This window comes from Littorina saxatilis, linkage group LG4 (genome assembly GCF_037325665.1).
Source record: "Littorina saxatilis isolate snail1 linkage group LG4, US_GU_Lsax_2.0, whole genome shotgun sequence".
Taxonomy (NCBI): domain Eukaryota; kingdom Metazoa; phylum Mollusca; class Gastropoda; order Littorinimorpha; family Littorinidae; genus Littorina; species Littorina saxatilis.
The window spans coordinates 48515039-48538145 of NC_090248.1; the positions used below are offsets into that span (position 1 = coordinate 48515039).

The window sequence follows — 23107 nt, forward strand, 5'->3', positions numbered from 1 at the left end:
ATTAGCTTATATTATCCCATGACCTGCCTCTTTATCTCTGTTAGCTGAGGAGGTGATTATTCTGAATATTCCATCACAACCATATGGATATCCTATGGATATCCCATCACAACCGAGTTTCGATCTCAACTGTCATTGGTCATTGTCTTTGATTTCAGAGTACAATTGAATAATTTATAGAGGTCATCTGCATATTCAGAGTTTACAGATGGACTACTTTTTACATTTAGTCAAGTTTTGACTAAATGTTTTAACGTAGAGGGGGGAATCGAGACGAGGGTCGTGGTGTGTGTGTGTGTGTGTGTGTGTGTGTGTGTGTGTGTGTGTGTGTGTGTGTGTGTGTGTGTGTGTAGAGCGATTCAGACTAAACTACTGGACCGATCTTTATGAAATTTGACTTGATAGTTCCTGGGTATGATATCCCCAGACTTTTTTTCTTCATTTTTTTTTTATAAATGTATTTGATGACGTCATATCCGGCTTTTCGTGAAAGTTGAGGCGGCACTGTCACGCTCTCATTTTTCAACCAAATTGGTTGAAATTTTGGTCAAGTAATATTCGACAAAGCCCGGACTTCGGTATTGCATTTCAGCTTGGTGGCTTAAAAATTAATTAATGACTTTGGTCATTAAAACTCTGAAAATTGTAAAAAAAAATAAAAAATTATAAAACGATCCAAATTTACGTTCATCTTATTCTCCATTATTTTCTGATTCCAAAAACATATAAATATGTTATATTTGGATTAAAAACAAGCTCAGAACATTAAAAATATAAAAATTATTATCAAAATTAACTTTTCGAAATCAATTTAAAAACACTTTCATCTTATTCCTTGTCGGTTCCTGAAGAGAGAGAGAGAGAGAGAGAGAGAGAGAGAGAGAGAGAGAGAGAGAGAGAGAGAGAGAGAGAGAGAGAGAGAGAGAGAGAGAGAGAGAGAGAGAGTTTGTTTGTTTGCTTAACGCCCAGCCGACCACGAAGGGCCATATCAGGGCGGTGCTGCTTTGACATATAACGTGCGCCACACACAAGACAGAAGTCGCAGCACAGGCTTCATGTCTCACCCAGTCACATTATTCTGACACCGGACCAACCAGTCCTAGCACTAACCCCATAATGCCAGACGCCAGGCGGAGCAGCCACTAGATTGCCAATTTTAAAGTCTTAGGTATGACCCGGCCGGGGGTTCGAACCCACGACCTCCCGATCACGGGGCGGACGCCTTACCACTAGGCCAACCGTGCCGGTCAGAGAGAGAGAGAGAGACTGAGAGAGAGAGAGAGAGAGAAAAGAGAGAGAGAGAGAGAGAGAGAGAGAGAGAGAGAGAGAGAGAGAGAGAGAGAGAGAGAGAGAGAGAGAGAGAGAGAGAGCAATCAAAACACAACCCAGTCACCTGGTAGTTTGAAAACTCAATCTGAAACTGACATCGATTGTCGAAGGCATGCCTGCGGTGCATAACTCTGGAACAGTTGTCGTAGCTGGGAACTCGTTGAGATCCATTCCAACGCCAAAAAAATTATCAGAAGACTCACCATGAAGTCAAATCAAACGTTAGGTTTTCTCATTTGATTATTTGATTTGGCTTTAAGTGTGTTGCTTCGATTGATAGCTGAATCTGCTTGCAACTGTTCGAACTGTCGTCTGCTAGACGGGCTTGTGTGAATCCGAGTCGAGTCAACTGCGGGGTTCAGCGACAAATGAGGGAGTGGCACCAAAATGAAAAGAAGAAGACGAAAAGAAGTTGGAGATACAGTTAAGATATATGGGGAAGAGAAGAAGATGTGAGGTGTTAGATGTATCCAACCTTAGGTGTTCAAACTCAAGACCGGGACAAAGTAGAAAGCGATGTACTGCGACCGACTCTCGGTGCCGACATACAACTTCCAAGCTGTATTGCTTAACGTCTACAACAGGCGAAGTATTGAAGCTTTGGCTCACCTAAACCCGACGACTGAATATCATGTAAGTGATCCACGTGTGAAAACCAAAACATAACAGCGCGATGACAGCCAACATTTCTATCCCCGACTGACAAACAGTAATACTGCATGCAAACTGACTTGGGTCAACGATCAAACCAGCACGGCCCGAACTGAATTTGTTGCGCTGCCATTATCGTGCGCAATTCTGGTAAAAATATAAAACCGGTATGCCGAATTGAGTATAACGAAAGTCGATGTCAAATATACACAAGGATATTTTAAAATGACTTTCAAAATGTAAAAGCAGATAGCAGACCTTTTTATAAGCAATTTGAATGACTGAATGTCTACATACAAGTCGAATGACGCCGTCCATTATGCTGACAAATGGGAACTAGCTTTGCGCATGAATTCATTGACATGAATTTCGACTGCGGAGGCTTTTGGCAAGCTGAAAACAGGCACGGGCAGGTTTTAGTGGAAAAAGTAAGTGTTTTTAATGAAAACGTCGGAGTAATGGGATAAATAGCTTACACACTCCGAGTTCTGATTATCTTGCATATTGTGTAACCTATATACAACTGCTTGCTACTTTTGGAGGCAAATTTGATTGAAGAAAAATTCGATCCTCTGTTTTTGTTAATGTCCGTGTTACGATTCAGGAGGATACGTTCATGTCCGTGTAACGATTTAGGAGGAGACATTTATGTCCTTGTAAATATTGTAGCCAAAGCTGAAAAAATGCTTTTGGGTTAGCAGGGGGAAGGAATATTTTCATGAGATTGTTTTAACACCACCCCCCCTCCCTCCCCAACATCAAAAAAAAAATCAAAGTTTTTTTTTTTTAATTTGGATTTTGCTAGGATTTTACGTACAACTAATTAGAAAAATTCGATTTGATTGAGAACCTTGTTCCAGATGTACCTAGACATTAGGTTAAAACTGTATTCTAAATGTCTGTTTGAATATTGTAGTTATTTTTGACATTTTGATTGATTTCATGTCCACTGACTCCATGTAACACGTGACAGGTAGAACGCAGATTTGACCTGTTTTGAACATGATGTTACTTTTTTTGTGGTGCTTTGATGTTCCATAATTACCTAATCTTCAAAATATGAATGTATCCTAAAGGTCTATTTAATATCACAGTTGTCATTTATAACATTTTGAATAATTTCATGTCCACTGACACAGTGTAACATGTGACACGTAGAATGCTGTTATGACTTGCTTTTAACATGTTTTGCTATTGTTTCTGTTTTCATATTCCATAAATAACCTAATCTTTAGATTGTAAATGAAAAGTTAGTGTATGTATAACATTCTGGTTGTTATTTCAAATATTATGAATATTTTCATGCCCATCAATATTTTTGTAACACGTGACACCCACAACAACATGTTTAACTAGTTTGAGCAAACTGTAACAACTTTTAGGGATATTTTTAACATGTGTCAGTGTTCTGTTGAAGTGTTATATTTTATTTTAGGGTTTATACTTCTTGTGGTTACTTAGCAGAAAGTATCAGTTTTGACTTTTATGATGTTTGAGCGTTTTGCGACATTACGTGACACTGCATTCAAGATTTGGCTCCAAATGTACTTTTAAAGACTGATAATGCTTCTGCAGGGTCTGTTCACTAGAAATAAATCATTACCAGTTGTATGAAATGATATTAATGGCTTCTGTGGTCAGTTTTGTTGCACATGTGGCTTTTCTCAAAATTGGCGTTTTCTGGCCTATTATCAACCCGTACACATTTCCCAAATGCACAAACCATTCTTTTATTACACAAATGTGTTCATCAAAGACTGATGTATCACTTAAAACACCAAAAAAAATCAACTGAAAAGGTTTAGTTTGTCACAAATGTCCAAGCACCCCCCCCAGCACCTTTTGGCAAAGCCTCATATCAATAATACAGGTAAACTATTACTTTCAATCCTTACCTGTTTTCCGTCGACTTCGATGTCGGCCACGTAGGTCTCGAAGACTATGGGCACGTATGCCTCGGGGAACTGGTCCTTGATGAAGACGATCAGCAGACACGTCTTGCCGCACGCCCCGTCTCCCACGATCACCAGCTTCTTGCGTATGGCGGCCATTGTGATTCCCTCGAGGTGTTTGAACTCCTGAGTTTTACTTCAATGATCCTGGGAAAAAAGAGACGAGATAAACATTTAGTACGGCAGTGTTTAGCCCTCGCCTGCTCTAGTTGTTGTATAGTTGTTAAGGATAATCTGTCGCTTGTCTTTTAATTCCATGACTTGAAATGGGCTTTGCTGTGTTTGGAAGCGTTTTATGACAGAAACATAACATACATGATAATCATTTCCGTGTATAGTTTTGGAGTGAGACTGTATGTTACCATGACACTCGATCTGAAAACTCTCCCTTCCTCTTGTTACGATGACAAGAAAGGGTTTCTTAATGTCAGTCTTACTCGAACCCCCATCCTACATGCCCTGAACCTTAAAACAACCTGTAATAGCTCCTTCTCACCTGTAAACGAGGTAGGCCCTAAACAGTGTAACGGAGGCCTCACTTTTAAAGATCCTGCTTTTTTTTTTTTTTTACTTCCCAACTTCCTTCTAACCTGTAAACGAGGTAAACGGTGCAGCGCAGTCCTCGCTCTTAAAGTTCCCAAGTTTTATTTGTACAATCCCACGCTTTTTAAGACCATGTTTTACAGGATTTTAATAATTAAACGTTCCAACAACATACCTTGCTTGTTTTTTTAAAATTCTGAATGTTGGAACGTTGGCAGTCTATGTTTTTGGATTTTTGACTTTCAAACGAACACCCAAGGATAGCTTCAGTTTCGACTTTTGATATATACATGTTTTGAATAAGTTCGTTCTCAGTAAAACTTTTATCAACAATAGAAAGAACATCTACCATTCTACTTTTGTAGTACATGTAAAATATAAATTCGACAAAATAACAGTTTGGGATACACGTCTTGCTGGGCAAGAATGATCAGAGCTCACAAAACTGCATCTGCGCTGCGCCGCCTCTTATTTGTATCCATATGACGCGCTATTTCCTCTGATTCTACACAGCTAAAAATGCAGACAGAGCATGGCTGATCCTGGTGTATGAGAGAGAGGGGCTTCCGAAATGCGGCAGGGGTATGGAGGCTGGTCACATGGGGGCCTTGCCCCCCACCACCCCCCCCCTCCCACCACCGACCCCCACCGCCAGATGCTGTTGAATTTTAGCATTTGAAAGGGGAGGTTTTTTTTATATCTCCTTGAGAAAAATGGTACATTATTTTGCCGGGTAAAGTAGGGGGTCCGGAATTCAGGATCCCCCCCCCCTCCCGCCCCACTCCACCCCCACCTGCCTTAGATCCAGCCCTGCAGAGGATGCAAGCTAAGATCAATCATCAGCCTTGACGAGTATGCTTTATACACTTTCTTTTCTTTCTTTATTTGGTGTTTAACGTCGTTTTCAACTTTATACACTCAGCTTGTTGGAAACAAATATGTATACTAGATTTCTAATTTGTTGATTGTTTGTACATGATAACAGAAAGGCGGCAGGTCGGAGCTGCATTTTGAAGGAAGGTACAGAATGGTTTTCCTGTATAACTGCTGACAATTTTAACTTAATTCCACTGGTTGCAAATTACAGAGATACACACAAAAACAACACTCCGAAAACTGAAAACAGTGACACTACAAGATGATCAATCCCTCAGTGTGTGAGGAGTCTTAACTTGCACCTTAAAGAGTAGGGAATTTCAGAGTAACGGGATTATGCTTTTCAAGACAGGCTACTCTGCCAAGGACTTAATGGTAAACACTGGTGGACAGTACCGTAAAGAATAAACATGCAGGAATTGTTTCGGCTGATACTTAGTTGAACATCCTCGTCGTGCATGAGTCAGCAGGCTGATGTCTAGGTCTTGACGTTATGAAACACACCCGGGTTATTCTTCTGAGGACCCACAATGGGTGACAACCAAGTCAAAATGGATAAGTGACATTGTTCGTGTCTGTCCAAGAATAATGTAAGCGATTTGAGAGATACTTTGTAGGATTTCGTCGTCAAACAAAGTTCGGTAAGTAACTGATTACTTTCGGCCCAACTAAATTTGTTATATAGACACACCTGCAATGATAAACCCAAAACGCTGCGAAAATTAGCTCTTTGATTAAATTAATGCAAAAAGGCGAACTGCTACTTTCAGCAAACATTTCCGCGTAACAGTCTCGATTTGTTTTCATCGACTTATTTTTTCAGTGCTAGCAATCATCAATAATGCTAAGAGGCGAAACCGCTGCGAAGTCAGGCAATCAAGTCTGTAATCTATCACACACGTGCAAGATTTTCCGCTCTCAAAGCCAAAGGCAAACCAAAAAAAGTTGGCCTCGGACTCCAGCACCCCTTCTCCCCTCCACCCCCCCACCCCCCAATACCCATCCCCTCCCTACTAAGCCCAAACTCCTTGTTAATAGGAAGATTAAAGAAACAAAATAACAGATCAATCAGAACAAAAATGCACCATTACCTCTTCCCCATCGATTGTTAATTTGTTGCCACTCACACAGTTCCCGAAGAGTGATACTTTATACTCATTGACCAGGTGTGGGTGGACATTCCTCAAAACATTTAGCATAGAAGTCTTTCCGCTCGCCGGGTCTCCCACGATCACTAGCTTCTTGCAGATGTCAGCACGATCTTGATTCCCTCGGGGATTTTGATCTGTTTCTGTTTAGTTTAATAATCTTCAGGAAAAAAGAGGCGGGAGAAACATTTAGCACAATTGGTTTTTACATTTAGTCAAATTTTGACTAAATGTTTTAATATAGACGGCGAATCGAGACGAGGGTCGTGATGTATGTATGTGTGTATGTATGTGTGTGTGTGTGTGTGTGTGTGTGTGTGTGTGTGTGTGTGTGTATGTATGTGTGTGTGTGTGTGTGTGTGTGTGTGTGTGTGTGTGTATACATCGATTCAGATAAAAAAAAATACTGGACAGATCTTCATGAAATTTAACATGCGAGTTCCTGGGTATAATATCCCCGGACGTTTCTTTTCATTTTTTTGATAAATGTCTTTGATGACGTCATATCCGGCTTTTTGTAAACGTTGAGGCCGCACTGTCACGCCCTCATTTTTATATCAAATAGATTTAAATTTTGGTCAAGCAATCTTTGACGAAGGCCGGACTACGGTATTGCATTTCAGCTTTGAGGGGTAAAACCTAATTAATGAGTTTGGTCATTAAAAATCTGAAAACTGTAATTAAAATTATGTTTTTGTAAAACGTTCCAAAACTAATTTCATCTTTTTCTCCATCATTTTCTGATTCCATAAACTTATAAATATGTTACATTTGGATTAAAAACTAGCTCTGAAAAGTAAATATATGAAAATTATGATAAAAATTAAATGTCCGTAATCCCTTTGAAAACAAGTTCTTCTCATTCCTTGTCGGTTCCTGGGTCAAAAAACATATAGATGTGATATATGTGAATTAAAAACAAGCTAAGAAAGTTAAAAAGAACAGAGATACAGAAAAGCGGGCTATCCTGCTCAGCGCAACCACTACCGCGCTATTCTTGCTAGTCAATTTCACTGCCACGAGCAGTGGACTGACGATGCTACGAGTATACGGTCTTGGTGAGAGAATGCAGTGCGCTCAATTTCATTCTGTGAGTACGACAGCTTGACTAAATGTTGAATTTTCGCCTTACGCGACTTGTTTTATATTTGACGATGCTTATTTACTTACATGTTAAATAATGCCATGATAAGAAATGGCCTTTTATTAAATTTGTGGCGATTAAAGGTTTAAATCTGGCCTACATAGTAATCCTTTCCGTGTATAATTTTGGGATGAAACGGAATCTTTCTGCCTATGGTGAACCGATCAGCAGAATCAAAGTTTTTAGTTTCTTCTTGTTCTTCTCCGTTTTCTCGCTAAGTTTGAATTTGGAGGATACAACAGCCGTTTACATATATTGTACCATTCTGTCCGTGTGTTGTTTTAGTTCGCACCCTAACAAAACCGTTATATCTCGAGACGCAACATTACGAATCACTGATATTTTACTCCCATTCGTGATTTTTATGGTAATCTCAAGCAAGTCACTGTTCGCGAATTTGGCGCTAGTGACGAAAAAACCGCTTTCCAATAATTTGTATCAGGTTCTACCTGTTGTTTTATACATGCGCATGGAGGTGTCAACCAGATGTTTGATAATTCTCCCCAAATGTTTTCGATTTTTTTTAGAATTCATACAACAATCAGAGTTCCCTTGAACTCACATAAAAGGTTCTGTGAACAAATATTTTGAATTAAAAAAATTACAATGTTTGCCACATGCCATGAATAACAAACGGCAAAAAAATTACGTTAGTACACCATGGAGGCATCTTAGCAAGGGTAAATTATATGCAGAGAAGGTATGAAGACCAGCAGCAGTCCACGGCAATTTGCGATGACAATTCCAGCGATTAACATGCACATACTCACACAAAAATAATACACTCAATACCATTGAGCCATACACTTCTATTTCTACACGACAGTTATATGAATCAAAAATAACGGTACAATCTGTGCGATTTTATTCTTATAGTATTCTAGTCAGCCAGCAGAACGGACGTCGTCTCTTATTCACACTTTGCGTTTTTCACAGACAAGTAAATACAATCTTTACGCAAACAGAAATAGATCTCATACAGAAAGAACAGTATAGATAGTTTAAACTGGAAGCTGTAAATCCACAACACTAAAACAAATAGACTGCTAACATTGCAAAATCGAGAATAAAAAAACCCAAGAAAGGTAGGTTCAGGGAACGTTTAACTCTGACAAAACCAGATGTTAATGGGGTTTTTTTAACGTTAAATTTCAGAGAAAAAAAAGCTTGTATTAATTATGTTGAAGCTCACAGCTTACCGATAAATCTGGTAATGATGCCACTAATCCCTGTCTGGTACCTAGAACACAGCGCAAACAGCCACTGTTTCAGGAACCGACATATAGTTACATCTGTCCTCACTTTAAACTGATCTACACACACACACACACACACACAAAACCACCCCAATGTATCTAACAACACAGTTGTCAATGTGTCAGTGTTGTGAGTGGATCAGCTGCTGGACAATTGCCGGCGCACTCATGAGCAGAATCAAACCCAGTGCCGCGAATAAAGCCCACTTTAGTGCGTGTGGCTCTTAAAGCTTAAAGCATGGACAAAGAATCAAATAAAAGGTAAACATGGGTGTAACTGTTCCGTCTGATACGCAAATCCGTTTCTTTGAAAAATACGACAAGAAGAAAAAAGCGTATACAATGAACTGCATAGTCACAAATGGGTTTCGCTTCCACGAAACGAAAATCGATCGCACTCTTCTTTTGTAAGAAGCCTGTAAAGTTAAGATAAGGTCCGTGTGTAAACCCCGTAGCAAAGCTGTTCACTGGTGTTATCTCGGTTAGGTCCACTGCTCATAAGCCCTTCCTTCTCATCAAAATGCTGTTTGTAAAAATAAAATAAAAAGATGAATTGACGAGTGGTGTGGCTAAACGAAATAGCCAGCCAAAACAACCAACACGAAGTGGATACAGACATGGCTAAACGAAACAGACAGCCAAAAAAACAAACACCGAATTGGATACAGACATGGCTAAACGAAACAGACAACCAAAACAACCAACACGAAGTGGATACAGACATGGCTAAACGAAACAGACAGCCAAAACAACCAACACGAAATGGATATAGACATGGCTAAACGAAACAGACAGCCAAAACAACCAACACGAATTGGATACAGACATGACTAAACGAAACAGACAGCCAAAACAACCAACACGAAGTGGATATAGACATGGCTAAACGAAACAGACAGCCAAAACAACCAACACGAATTGGATACAGACATGACTAAACGAAACAGACAGCCAAAACAACCAACCAACACGAAGTGGATACAGACATGGCTAAACGAAACAGACAGCCAAAACAACCAACACGAAGTGGATACAGACATGGCTAAACGAAACAGACAGCCAAAACAACCAACACCGAATTAAATACAGACATGGCTAAACGAAACAGACAGCCAAAACAACCAACACGAAGTGGATACAGACATGGCTAAACGAAACAGACAGCCAAAACAACCAACACGAAGTGGATACAGACATGGCTAAACGAAACAGACAGCCAAAACAACCAACACGAAGTGGATACAGACATGGCTAAACGAAACAGACAGCCAAAACAACCAACACGAAGTGGATACAGACATGGCTAAACGAAACAGACAGCCAAAACAACCAACACGAAGTGGATACAGACATGGCTAAACGAAACAGACAACCAAAACAACCAACACCGAATTGGAAGTTGATTGCGTTTATGAATGTTTTTCCACGATATGCAACAAAGTGATCAAGTACGGATCAAACGGCAAAAACAAACCCCAACAAATTACAGCAAAACAAAAACACTTGACTGAGCATGGTATTCGTCAAGATCTCCAAAAGAACTCAAGGTGATACAAGTAGACTTTCCGTTTCTGATTAGACTGACATGGACAGTGTGGCACTTTGGTTTTGTAGATTCAGGTTAGTTTTTTTCTGCTGCAATCTAAAAACAACAACAACACAACAAAACAAAGCAAAACACATACACAAACGTCATTTGAATTGCCATTCAAGTGATAAAATCAAATGTACAAATACGTTTTATTTACACGGGATTTAGAACGAAAATTACATCCAACAATACTTATACAGTGTTCAAAATACATAAAAATGCAGAGAACCCAAAACTGTGCACCATCATGTTGTGCCATCTCTGTCATTTCACACTCGCTGCTTTAAATTATGTTACAAATCTTGAACTCCTTTCAAAAGTTAACAGGGAGACACCCCGGATGCACACTGTTCACATCACACACACATTGAAACCATTCACATCCGATTAAGAAAGCTCTCACACGTGAAGATTTACCATGCCCGGAACAAAAGGCACGATCGCATGAATAGAATTATAGCTCTTTCTCACTTCTAGTCAAGTACGAGTTATCTTTCCATGCTCTTCAACGAAGGAGAAACGCTGGGTTAGTTCCGGTATCTTCTACATCATGGCGTCTGCACTGAAAGAAAGCTCGCTCAGAGTGTGTGGTGGTGGAAAGCAGTACTGTGTCATTTGCCATAACTATCGTGGAAAAATTATTGAAGGAAGAGTTGTCAGGCTACATAAACTTCCAACAAACAAGCAACCGAAAAGAGCTTGGGAGCAGCGCCTACGTGTTACTCTTTCTTTTAGAAAATGACAAGATTTTGTGCAACTTGACAGAGTGACTTTCTCGTCTAGTTAATCAGATGGGTATTATTTGTTCATGTACATAAAAGTGTAAAAGAATGTTGTTGTACAACATACTTCCTTCAATCATTAGTGCATTTTGCTCTTGTCTGTGTGAAACAGTAACAGGCACATGAGCTGTAAGAAGGACTGCCGTGTCTCAGTATGACTGTAGTCTCTGCCGTGTCTCAGTATGACTGTAGTCTCTAGTGTCACTATAAATCTCAGTCATTGACTCTGTGTATGTCACTCATTGATGCTTACATTCCCAATGCATGGAAGACAGAAATTATAAAACTAGTATGCATGAAAACTGATGCTGGTTTGTACTCCAAATTTTTGTATCCAGTTAAAATATCAGGCATGAAAACTGAAAAAAAAAAAATACTGAAAACAAAATTCGAAGGCGCGTAGCGCCAAGTTTCGCAGGCGCAAAGCGCCAAGACTTCTAGGGAGGTCCGGGGGCGTGCCCCCCCGGAATTTTTTTTCAAGGGTGCAATTTGGTGCAATCTGGGGCTATCTGAGCCTTAAAATTGGATTCAAACATGGCCCCAAAACTATTTTACTATAACTATGACTAGGAAAAAAAAAAAAAAAGAAAAAAAAAAAAAAAAAAAAAAAATACGGAAAAGAAAAAAAATACGGTTTATTTTTTTTCAAAAATACGGAAAATACGGAAAATACGGAGAATTTTCATGCCTGAATATGTCTGAGAAGTTGAACGCAAACCAACCAGGTGTGAGCGTGTGTTGTAAGGAGTGCACTATTTTGTAACGTGGGATTATGTACATGAAATTATAAATAGGGTTTGTGTGGTGTGTATCTATGCTTTTTATGTTTTTAAGGGAAAAATATTTATTACCTGTGTGTGATTACATTTTGTTTTTTATTCACAGTTGGCTGAAATATTTGCCGAGGAACGACAATGCAGTGTATTATATAATTATATATGTATTCAAAGAATAAAGACATGATGAATCTGAAGATACAGATACAGTGTTTTACAGATAATCACACACACTTCAACAGACGCAGTTGATACCGTTTGGGTTTTATTTATCTAAAACATATATACAAACAATAGCAGTTTAACAAAGTTGGTAAACAATGTAAAGTAAAACAACTGAAGTAACATTAAAGAGCCATGAACTGGTAATGTGAAACTGCTCTTAGGCTAATGTCAGATGGAGCTCGCAAAACACGAAACAAAAGCCGAACAAAAGCAAAACATGGTGCTTTTGTGTGTTGTTTTGCTTTTGTTCGGCGTTTGTTTCGTGTTTTGCGAGCTCCGTCTGACATTAGCCTTAGACAACACGCACATCCAGTTAACAACAATAAATGCATGACTACCAAGCATCAAAAGGACTCACTGATTCACGCACAAATTCCGCGTGTGCTCAATAATTATTGATAACATTTAACACATAGGCTACAAGTTCGTGACACTGACAGTCGAAGTGGTCTGTCAAATGCTAACTTGAATCATTTGTTTCCACAGCATTATCGATAGCATCCTTGCCATCTTTTCGCAGCTGAAACGTGCCTCTTGCTCTGCGCACTAATTCTTCTTTTTTTCCACTGACAAGTTGGCCATGTTTCCGAAGAAAATCTTTCAATTCTTTCACGTTCATGCGCTCGACTGCCGCCTCTATCTTAACCGGAACTTACCGAACCAAAGGGACGAAACTCGTGCACACCTCCGGCCTCGCTAGTGAGAAAGAGCTATAAGTATAAAACGTGAGGAGCACTTTCATACTTGGGTTTGGGCCAAGTTTCAGAACTCGGAAGGAAGAATCAACAAAGATCACATTGACAACTCAACCATTACGATACAGAAAACAAAAACATACATTTTGGAATGCTAGTTATTTGTGCTGTGAATGTAAATCTTTGTGTATCACAGATACAGTGGTCCTGAAAAGTTACAACTAGGATTCCCAGAACACCAGATTTTTTTCTTGGTCATCTCAGGAAGAGTTCAAAACTCACTCATTTTCGAGTTACCTACTTGTAAAAGGGCATATGGCACGTAGTGTAATGAATTGTTTCAAACAAGCAGTTGCTACACACAAAAGACAGAACATGCTCTGATATAATACTGAGCCGTTACCTCGAAGGCATTCGTTTTGCCGACAGCTAGCATCGTTACAATAAGAACACTACTTATGTTAAAAACATTAAACAAAATAAACAAAATAAAAATAAAAGGTTCAAACACCTGGTTAGGGTAAATTTTGGACAGATCTCACTCAACATTTCTGAATCGTATCACGCTGGAACATGTACTTTTGGATGGAATATAGGACTGTTATGAATGGCTTAAATTGAATATTTTGTGTGAAATTTCTGCACGCACTTGTTCTGAAAATTCACCCAAACGCAAAACTCGTTGTCATTTTCTTATGTGCAAAAGAAACCGGATTCCTCTTACGTGAACATTCTGGTAATGTTTTCAGCTGCGAGAGTTATCTCACCAAATATACACACAGCAGCATGAAACATGTTCGAATCCCAAAGAATAACTCTGAAAAACGAAAAATGAGGAAACACTGACGTGTGTACCCCTCATGTAAAATTCTGTGAACTCTTACATCTACACTGAAAACGTTCATGCATAATTCAAACACTTGTAAAACATCACAACCAACACGGACAATTTGCATCAGTTTCTGCCCTTGTCACAACACGAACATTGCTTTATAAATTAATGAAATCACCAAAAAGCAAAGTCACTTCCTCGCTTTTCATGTTTGTCACAGGCAACACATACACACACAAAAACCAATAAAAACAAATATCAACATCAACAAAATCACAGAATCTTGCACTTTTTCTTGTTATGCTTGGACTTCTTGGTCTTCTTGAGCGCTTCTCTGGTGGCCGTCTCGAACACTTCCCGCACCCCATCCTTGGTCTTGGCCGAGCACTCCACGTAGGCCGCTGCTCCGATCCGCTCTGCCACAGCCTTGCCCTCTTCTTGGCTGACCGGGGACTGTTTCATCCTCTCCAGCTCTTGGCGCGTGGCGGGGTCGTTGCGGAGGTCCTTCTTGTTGCCCACCAGGATGATGGGAACGTTGGGGCAGAAGTGACGCACTTCCGGGTTCCATTTTGCCGGGATGTTCCGCAGGCTGTCGGGTCTGCCGATTGCGAAGCACATGAGGATGACGTGCGTGTCTGGATAGGAGAGGGGGCGGAGACGGTCGTAGTCTTCCAGCCCGGCTGTGTCCCATAGAGACAGTTTCCCCTGCAAAGCGAGGGAAGAGACAACCGTCAATTATTTTCCAAGCGATAAGTTACCTCCTTTGCTACACTTTGCTAATACCTTGCAAAGTTCATCTGTTGAGTAATCCTATTCGCGAACTCATTCAAGACTTGTTTCTTTTTGCTTGCGTCTGTTTTCGTCAGGTATTTCTTAGGCGCTGGCTATCAACAAATGATGTCACACGCTTTCCTTCTTTGCCACTACTAAAGCAAACGTGTGCAAGATTGTATGTTACACGCTTTGGAGCATGTGCAAGAACGGATTCAAACTCGAAATCGTCCCCCAAAAAACCCCAAAATGCACACACGACTTTTATTTCTCCTGCTGTTATCGTTTCTTCTCTTTACAAATTCTTCAACGCTCAGAATACTGAAAACGGCATCCCAGACGACAGTACTGTTTCCATACGCGAATTTAGCTGCCCTTGGAAAGTGGCTCGCTCAGGAGGCCTGTTAGTCTGACACTATAAGGACAGAGTTCTGAACATAGATGACAAAGATCCCGGAAAGAACAAACATTTCGCGGATGCAGACACAGAAAGACGTCATGAAGATTGGGATGCTTCAAAAGATACAGACTGTGACGATGACTGTGACGTCATTCACATATACCGAGACGTCATTTATAGTTGTTCGGTCACTTTCGTCAAAAAGTAGATCTCTCCACAATGGCTGCTCCTGTGTTTAGGTTTATCAAGCGTGAGTACGCAAAACGTGTTTGTTCTCTCCTCTGTTGAAGCTGTGAGACATAATCGCCATTACGAGCTAGTCGTGTGACAGAGAGTTTTCTTGCACACTCGACTGCTGCTGTTTCACTCCGGCTAAAGCCGTCGTGAAACATCTACAGTCTCGTGTGCAAGAAAACTCTCTGTCACACGACTAGCTCGTAATAGCGGGTAATAACACTCATTTCAAGAAGATGAATATCAACACCCGCCGGTAGGTCGGGTGTGCATTTGTAAGGAAGGCATAGAAAGGTTTGCTTGCATTATTGCCTCAGCATAAACAATGGTAAGGATGTCAGTATTCCAAAATGATATGAGCAAAAGTGTGTACTTAATAATTAAAAAGCAAAAGCGTCCATTAAAACTCCCAAAGAGCACATTTACAGTTTATGGACAACAAAAAGAAGGGAAAAGAAAAATGAGCTTCACAAACTGTTCAGGAAGTGAGAAATGCAGCATATTGTATTTGTTTTGTTTTGAGGGGCATACGTCTTCATGAGTCACGGTTGATAACTTCCAAGAAGTCGGTGTAAGGACAACCCAGACTGAACTGGCAGCTCTTCAATTAAGTTTTCCCTTGTTCTCTTGTTATAAATAAGTAAAGGCTCTGGAATCTTTACGGCTAGTAGTCATGTGAGTTCTGTTGGTTTGAAGTCAAATTTAAAGAAAATATTGCACACACACACACACACACACACACACACACACACACACACATACACACAACACACAACACACACACACACACACACACACACACACACACACACACCGAACCAATACCGACATCGTTCGCCAAAGATACACACTATTACCTGTTTTGCATCGACTTCACTGCAAACCACAAAGATCTCGAAGACTGTTGGCGTGTGGGCGACTGGTGACTGGTCCTCGCTGAAAGTCATGAGCAGAGAAGTCTTGCCGCACGCCCCATCTCCCACGATCACCAGCTTCTTGCACATGTCAGCCATCTTGATTCTCTCGAGCACTTCGATCGAGCTTGTCTGGTTTAGTTCAATCGTCCTGAACACAAGATACTTTGATACTTTGAGGTATTCTGTTACTTGCTTTTAATGACATGACAAGAGTTGGCCTTTGTTGAGTTTTTAAACGATTACATGAAAGAAACATGGCCTACATTGGGATATTTTCCGTGCACGATTTTTGATCAGACTGTATCTTTTTAAAATCTAGTCAAGTTTTGATTAAATGTTTTAACATAGACGGGGAATCGAGACGAGGGTGGCGGTGTATGTGTAGAGCGATTCAGAGAAAACTACTGGACCGATCTTCATAAATAAATCCCTGCGCCTTGAATATGTGCGCGATAGAAATTGCATTAAAAAAAATTTTTTAAATCCCTGCGCTTAGAACTGTACCCACGGAATACGCGCGATATAAGCCTCATATTGATTGATTGATTGATTCATGAAACTTTACATGAGAGTTTCTGGGTATGATATCCCCAGAAGATTCTTTTTTTTTCTTTTTTTTATAAATGTCTTTGATGACGTCATATCCGACTTTTTGTGAAAGTTGAGGCGACACTGTCACGCCCTCATTTATCAATCGAAATGGTTTTGGTTAAGCAATCTTCGACGAAGTCCGGACTATGGGATTGAATTTCAGCTAGGCAGCTTAAAAAATGTGTTAATTTGTTTACTCATTAAAGGTGTCATTAAAATCTAATTTTCACTAACAGATTTAAAAACGATTGCATTGTATTCCTCATCTTCTCCAGATCTAAAAATATATAGATATGTCATGTTTACTCGACAAATGTGCTCAGAATTACAAAATAAAAGTTTAAGTAAGTAAAAGACTTTGTCATCATTTTCACGAGTTTTCATTCACAAGCACCTGGGAAATAAATCTCATGTTCCCCGGGGAATAAATCCCCGGTTACCATAGTTGCAGGAAGCCCTATTACATGGATAATCAAAAGCAAACCCAATAGAAACGCTCGAGGATTCTTCGGCTCTTTTCATTGGCGTTTCCCCAGACCTAAACAGACGACACGACCCTGCTTTGCAAAGTTCCAAAAACCAACTGGCAAACTGGTAAAAGTAAACAAAAAAACAAAACTACTTCAATAAATTCATCACAAACAAATGAAACCTACCGATATGTTATGTCTTCTTACAAAGTCATGGAGTGCGTGTATCAAGTCAAACCAATTGACCCCTGACACACACATTTTAACCCGTGCACAAGACGTATCGATAAACGAAGCACAAATAAGAAATAATGATAAAAGCAAAGAAAATAGCAACAATATATGCAAACATCTCACAAAGCCGAGCAAGCAGATTGACAGGTCTAATGAAAAACAAAGAGGTAGGCTATTCTTTTATTTCCTTCGCTGCACGACGCAAATCTTCTGTGACCTTTGACCCAACGTAGCTTCCACATTCGATTACTAAGCTTAATACTCACAACTGAAAGCCGAGGGAGTGGAATACCGAGATGAACAAACCGAACTGTGCATCCTGAAACCTGACATATTCATCCCAACATTTTATGAACTCAAAAATACAGAAAGTTGCTTTCACACGCCAGCTTTGATTGCCAGTGGTTACCCGCACGGAACTCGTGTGGTTATCAGCACGGAACCCGTGTTTCAAAGCATGGCTCCCTGTGTTGATTGTTATCTTATTTTCTCACTACCAAAATGATGACAAAAACTATGTTTGGTGGTTTGTTGTCAGACCAGCTTTTTTTGTCGGTCCTCGGGGGGCATATCGACTTTTGTTTCATATTTATTGACCGCGGCCTTCGGCCTTGGTCAATAAATATGAAACAAAAGACGATATGCTCCCCCTCGGACGACAAAAAAGCTATTCTGTCAACAACCCATCAAACATCTTATAATGTTCACATGCTTCGCGAAGACGAGCATGACCAGTCCCGGTCTTCGGGTGTGGTTAGTCGAGACTATCTAAATAGAGTCTCGGCGATGACTGTTTTTTTGGTGTTGATCTTTTAGTTTGATGTCGATAGATTGACTAAATATTTTTATATCGCTTCACGCGACTTTTTGTTTTAATGGACAAGAATGTTCTATTGGCCTGTTCAACATTATTCATGACATAAAAGATTGCTTTGATAATTGTGTAAACTTTTGGTTTAATTTGTTAAATAGTATTCCCTTACTGTTATGTGTAATGGAAATGATCTTTTGTTTTAATGAGTCGTTTTAATCATTACTAAAGCATTCCTAATTTAGTGTGTAAAATACCCCCTCAGTGTGGGGTCACACTGGTAGTTTTCGCTAAACAAATCAACGATAGATGATCATTATATGTAACCTTCTCGATATCTTCAGAATACAAAGAGAACACGAGAATATACACAAGCACAAATAATATTAAAGACTATTTCAAAGGTAGTCAGCAGACATTTCACCGCCTGAACAACTGTATTACTTTTACCTGTGTGAGGTTCGTGTGAGGTCTCATTCCATTGCAAATCAATACCACTTGGCACGTTTCTCGCTCTGCCACTTCTATTTAAGCACAGTTTGATTTGATTGAACATTATCGATCAAAGCTGTGAGCTTTTCGGCAAGCAGGTCGGACGTTGTCTCCAATATACAATTTGTGTTCCTCGTAGATAATTAGATGCATCGTTTACTCAAACAAAGAAATGGTCTCTGACAGAACGAAAACCCAGTTTAGACGTAATGTTGCAACTCACAACTCACCAAAAAAACCTGCAATGATGCTGAGTCGCAGCACAAGCAGTCACTGTTTCAGGAATCGTAGCTTAATCTGTCCTCACTTCAAACAAGAGCTCGAACGGTTTTCTGCACTCAAATAAACAACACACGTAGTTTATTCGTGAAGAAAGAATCAGTTAAAAGAATGTTTACTGTTGTATCTCAGTGAAAAAAGAGAATCATGCTTGCCGTTTATGCTGCCTGTTCGGTTATCACACTGCTGTTAAACTAATTGAGGATCAATAATAATATCCACACCAAGTAATTCAATTAGTGATTCAATGACAAGTACGTGCTTCAATTCAGATGCTAATCGTTCTTAGAAGGTAATAAACCTAGCACTGAAATAATGATGACGGCCACATTCCTAAACTGACTGTCGTTCAGACAAGGGTTTGTATCTCTTTCCTTTTTGGACATGTCAGTGCTTGTTAAACGGAAAACTGATACCCATAACATTCTTCAACAAACTTCTCTTGAATGAATTCAAAGAAATCATGAATATCAGACCTCTAAAATACAAAAACGGCACTTAAAGCTAGTCCAATGTGTCAAACGTTAAAGGTATACTATCTAGGGAGCCACTGTTAGAATGTTTAATGGCGAATTGGATATTCGCTATGTTGTAATTTAGAAACGAAAGCAATGATTTGCTCAAAAATGCTTCGTTACTATGCGAATTCATCAAATAAAATTTAACCGGCGAGCAATTCTCTTAAACCAAACTCTTCAGTTTCAAGAGGCCCGACTTTTTCAGGTTGTTAGTCCTGGTGGTTGGTACGCATTTGTCGTAGCCGACAAAACCCGTTGGATTCAGCTGTTTAAATATGTAATGTAGGGAACGCTAGCACAATCCATGCTGTACGCGACTAAATCGCATTTCACAGCCTAAATCAACACAGTGTCCATCTGAGAATACACACCGTCTCGAAAGACCACCCGACACAGCATTTACATTTGATATTGGAATTTTCAAGACCAATGTTAAGGCATTACCCGTGTATAGTGTCATCGGGTTATCCCCCCCCCTCCCCACCGTGCGATCAAACGCTTATTGCAAGGTTTTCCTGGTGTGTGGTGACATAATTACAACCCTCAAACCGAACTGTATAACTCTTGGGGCAATGAAGGACAGTTTTGTTGGTCCTTTGTATCTCTTTAATTACTACTTCAATAAACACGCATGTACATGTCGATGGTGGTGGTTTTGTAACGTCCCTTCAACTCATATTGCTATGCGAGACCAATGTAAGTTTGTTTCCTTTCAAATTTCACACGCCAGTTTCCGTTTTTAAAATTATTTACATTCAGGTCTATCGATCACTGTATAATTAAGGAGGTTTAACAAACAAAATCATGTCTTTTCACACTTGCTGCTTCAAATTATGTTAAAAATCTTGATCTTCTTTAAAAGGTAACGATTTGGTCCAGGGAGACATACCCGGATGTACATTTGAAAAAAACACCACTGCATGATTTGTTATGTGACCGCAGATTGACAATCTATCAATCAATCAATCGATCAACAGAAGGCGGTGAAAAATTAAATATAATTAATATACAACTGTAAAGAATTGGAGTCAACAAACAGGAAAAGAACATACTGCACTGCGGCAAATACGAAAGTATATCATTGCCAATCACTTTCCAAGGCAAAGGGCACAACTCCTTTCTTAATTAAATTAGTCCCTGAGTTTCTCCCTTGGACTTGTTCACACGGTTTTAAAGTTTCAAGTTGTACGTCTCTAAGAATCTTTGGAAATTCTGACGAACGTGACCTAAAAAGGACTAAAGAGCGTTCACTGTAGGCCGTGCATGCGATGATTTTACTCGATAGCGACGAATAGCTGTGGTAATTTATTAAATGAACGTAAATAGATGTCGGACAGACTCTCTTCGGCATATCCGCATTGGAATCCCAATTGTTCATCGTAAAATATGCTGGTTAGGGTACTGTCGAGTAAGAATCGATCTAGCAAACGTAACCTTTTGGATTTTAGAAGGTAAAATCCCGTTTACAAAAAAATAAAACAAGTATCACTGTTGTCAGAGGAAGACGAAGTACACGAAAAAGGAACAGGGAAGGCGTGCAAGACTCGCCTCTGTACCTATAACTAAACACCTGTCCAAACATACGTTATTTGTTTTTTTGCCCAAAATATGACATTTTCACTGATTGAGACAGTTAGTGTTCCTCCAAGACTGCGCTAGCGGTCGAGGTGACAAATAACTGTCTCGATCTTTGTAAAATGTTATAATTTAGTCAAAATTACTAATAACATTTATGTATCGATCGATTTTAGTTAGAATTCCTTTTATTTGTTACCATTTATTTGTTACCATTTAACGCACACAAGCACGCACTCTTTTGTTGTCTGAATATGAGTGTACGTGTACTTCGACATTCATATGTTTTCTCTCTCTCTCTCTCTCTCTCTCTCTCTCTCTCTCTCTCTCTCTCTCTCTCTCTCTCTCTCTCGACATTGACAAGAGCTGACAGCTACAATTCTGCAGCAGATTTGAACCGCAAACATACCATGGAACACAACAGACATCATAAGCTGGATTATATTTTTATATAAATTACGAAAATAGTACAAAAGACAATTAGTTCACTTCGTCAATTCAATACAACCAAACATTCGTCATATGCTGCATTTTACGTTCTATACTCCACACATTTACTGAGCAACATAATGCATCCACCATTCACACTCACCACACATACATATTTTTCTACATCCTGATTTCACAGTTTCTGGAATACATCAAGGATTTTCCTGTCGCGGCAACCATGACATGCGTGTGCACAGTGTGTATCCGGTTATATTTTTTTTACTTAGTGTTGATATTGCTGCAATGTGAAGCTTTGTCATGATCTGCTGGCATATGTGATGTCTTTTGTTTACACATGCAAACTGAATGATGGGTTCACATTCTTCAAAGAACAACAGTGTTTTAATAACAATCTGTCAACACTTGAAAGTACATCCTGCATGTAAAGCACATAATCAGAAAAAATTCCGAACATCGTCTAGTCCTCAGTTATCATATAAGTATCGTGCTTCCATCTCTATATAATGAACATCTGAACGTAGCTTTTTCACACACACACACACACACACACACACACACACACACACACACACACACACACACACACATCTATCTCACTTTTCACACCACACACACATTGAAACCAATCACATCCGATTAAGAAAACTCTCACACGTGAAGATTAACCATTTCTGGATAAAAGGCACGATTGCATGAATACAATGACAAGTATAAAACGTCAGGAGCACTTTCACACTTGGATTATGAGCCAAGTCTCAGTCTCAGAACTCGGATGGACGAATTAACAAAGATCACATTGACAACTCAGCCATTACTATACAGAAAACAAAACATACATTTTGGAATGCCAGTTCTTTGTGCTGTGAATTTAAATCTTTGTGTATCACAGATACAGTGGTCCTGAAAAGTTACGACTGTCCCGGTTAGAGTACGTACAGCGTCTTCTAGGATTCCCAGAACACCAGATTCTTTTCTTGGTCATCTCAGGAAGAGAAGGTTTAGTTCTCGAGTTAAAAATTATCTACTTGTAAAAGTGCATATGCCACGTAGTGTAAAGAATTGTTTCAAACAAGCAGTTGCTACACACAAAAAGACAGAGCATGCCCTGATTGATACTGAACCGTTACCTCGAAGTCATTTGTTTTGCCGAGAGCTAGCATCAATACAATAAGTAAAACTACTTCTACTTCTCTAACATTAAACAAAATTAAAAAAAGAAAGAAAAAAAGCTTCAAACACCTGGTTGGGGTAAATTTTAGACAGATCTCACACACAATTTCTGAATCGTATCACGGTGGAACATGTACTTTTGGATCGAATATAGGACTGTTATGAATGGCTTAAATTGAATATTATGTGTGACATTTCTGCACGCACTAGTTCTGAAAAATCACCCAAACGCAAAACTCGTTATCATTTTCTTATGTGCAAAAGAAACCTGATTCCTCTTACGTGAACATTCTGGTAATGTTTTCAGCTGCGGGAGTTATCTCACCAAATATACACACAACAGCATGAAAACATGATCGAATCCCAAATAATAACTCTGAACAACGAAACATGAG

At 39.5% G+C, this 23107-nt stretch overlaps 2 protein-coding genes across 9 annotated transcripts in view; both read right to left on the minus strand.

Annotated features, from left to right (window-relative positions):
- Nucleotides 1-23107, minus strand: part of LOC138964953 (ras-like GTP-binding protein rhoA) — a 38216-nt gene that overhangs the window by 2064 nt on the left and 13045 nt on the right. For 4 of the 8 annotated variants that reach the window (XM_070337035.1, XM_070337036.1, XM_070337038.1 and 1 more), the window contains exon 3: nt 21522-23107. This exon is cut by the window's right edge and continues 716 nt beyond it. Coding sequence is in view for 4 of the 8 variants with exons in the window: in XM_070337041.1 (XP_070193142.1) it covers nt 3876-4031 (156 nt within the window). In the remaining 4 variants the exon portion in view is untranslated. Of the gene's footprint in view, nt 1-3875; nt 4080-6442; nt 6885-8842; nt 9236-21521 lie in introns of those variants that run through there. The other 4 variants (XM_070337041.1, XM_070337042.1, XM_070337040.1 and 1 more) reach the window with 4 other exon arrangements.
- On the minus strand, nt 12811-16298 carry LOC138964952 (ras-like GTP-binding protein rhoA). Its single transcript, XM_070337034.1, has 2 exons — nt 16063-16298; nt 12811-14505 (listed from the first exon to the last, which is right to left on the minus strand). Exons 1-2 carry the CDS (start codon nt 16216-16218, stop codon nt 14074-14076), a joined length of 588 nt encoding a protein of 195 aa, XP_070193135.1. The 5' UTR covers nt 16219-16298; the 3' UTR covers nt 12811-14073.

What these genes read in the sequence shown, in the direction of transcription:
- LOC138964952 (XM_070337034.1), bottom strand. Translation starts at nt 16,218, where the DNA reads ATGGCTGACATGTGCAAGAAGCTGGTGATCGTGGGAGATGGGGCGTGC. An exon ending in GTGAAGTCGATGCAAAACAG is followed by an intron (nt 14,506 to 16,062) that starts GTAATAGTGTGT and finishes CTCGCTTTGCAG; the next exon opens with GGGAAACTGTCTCTATGGGA.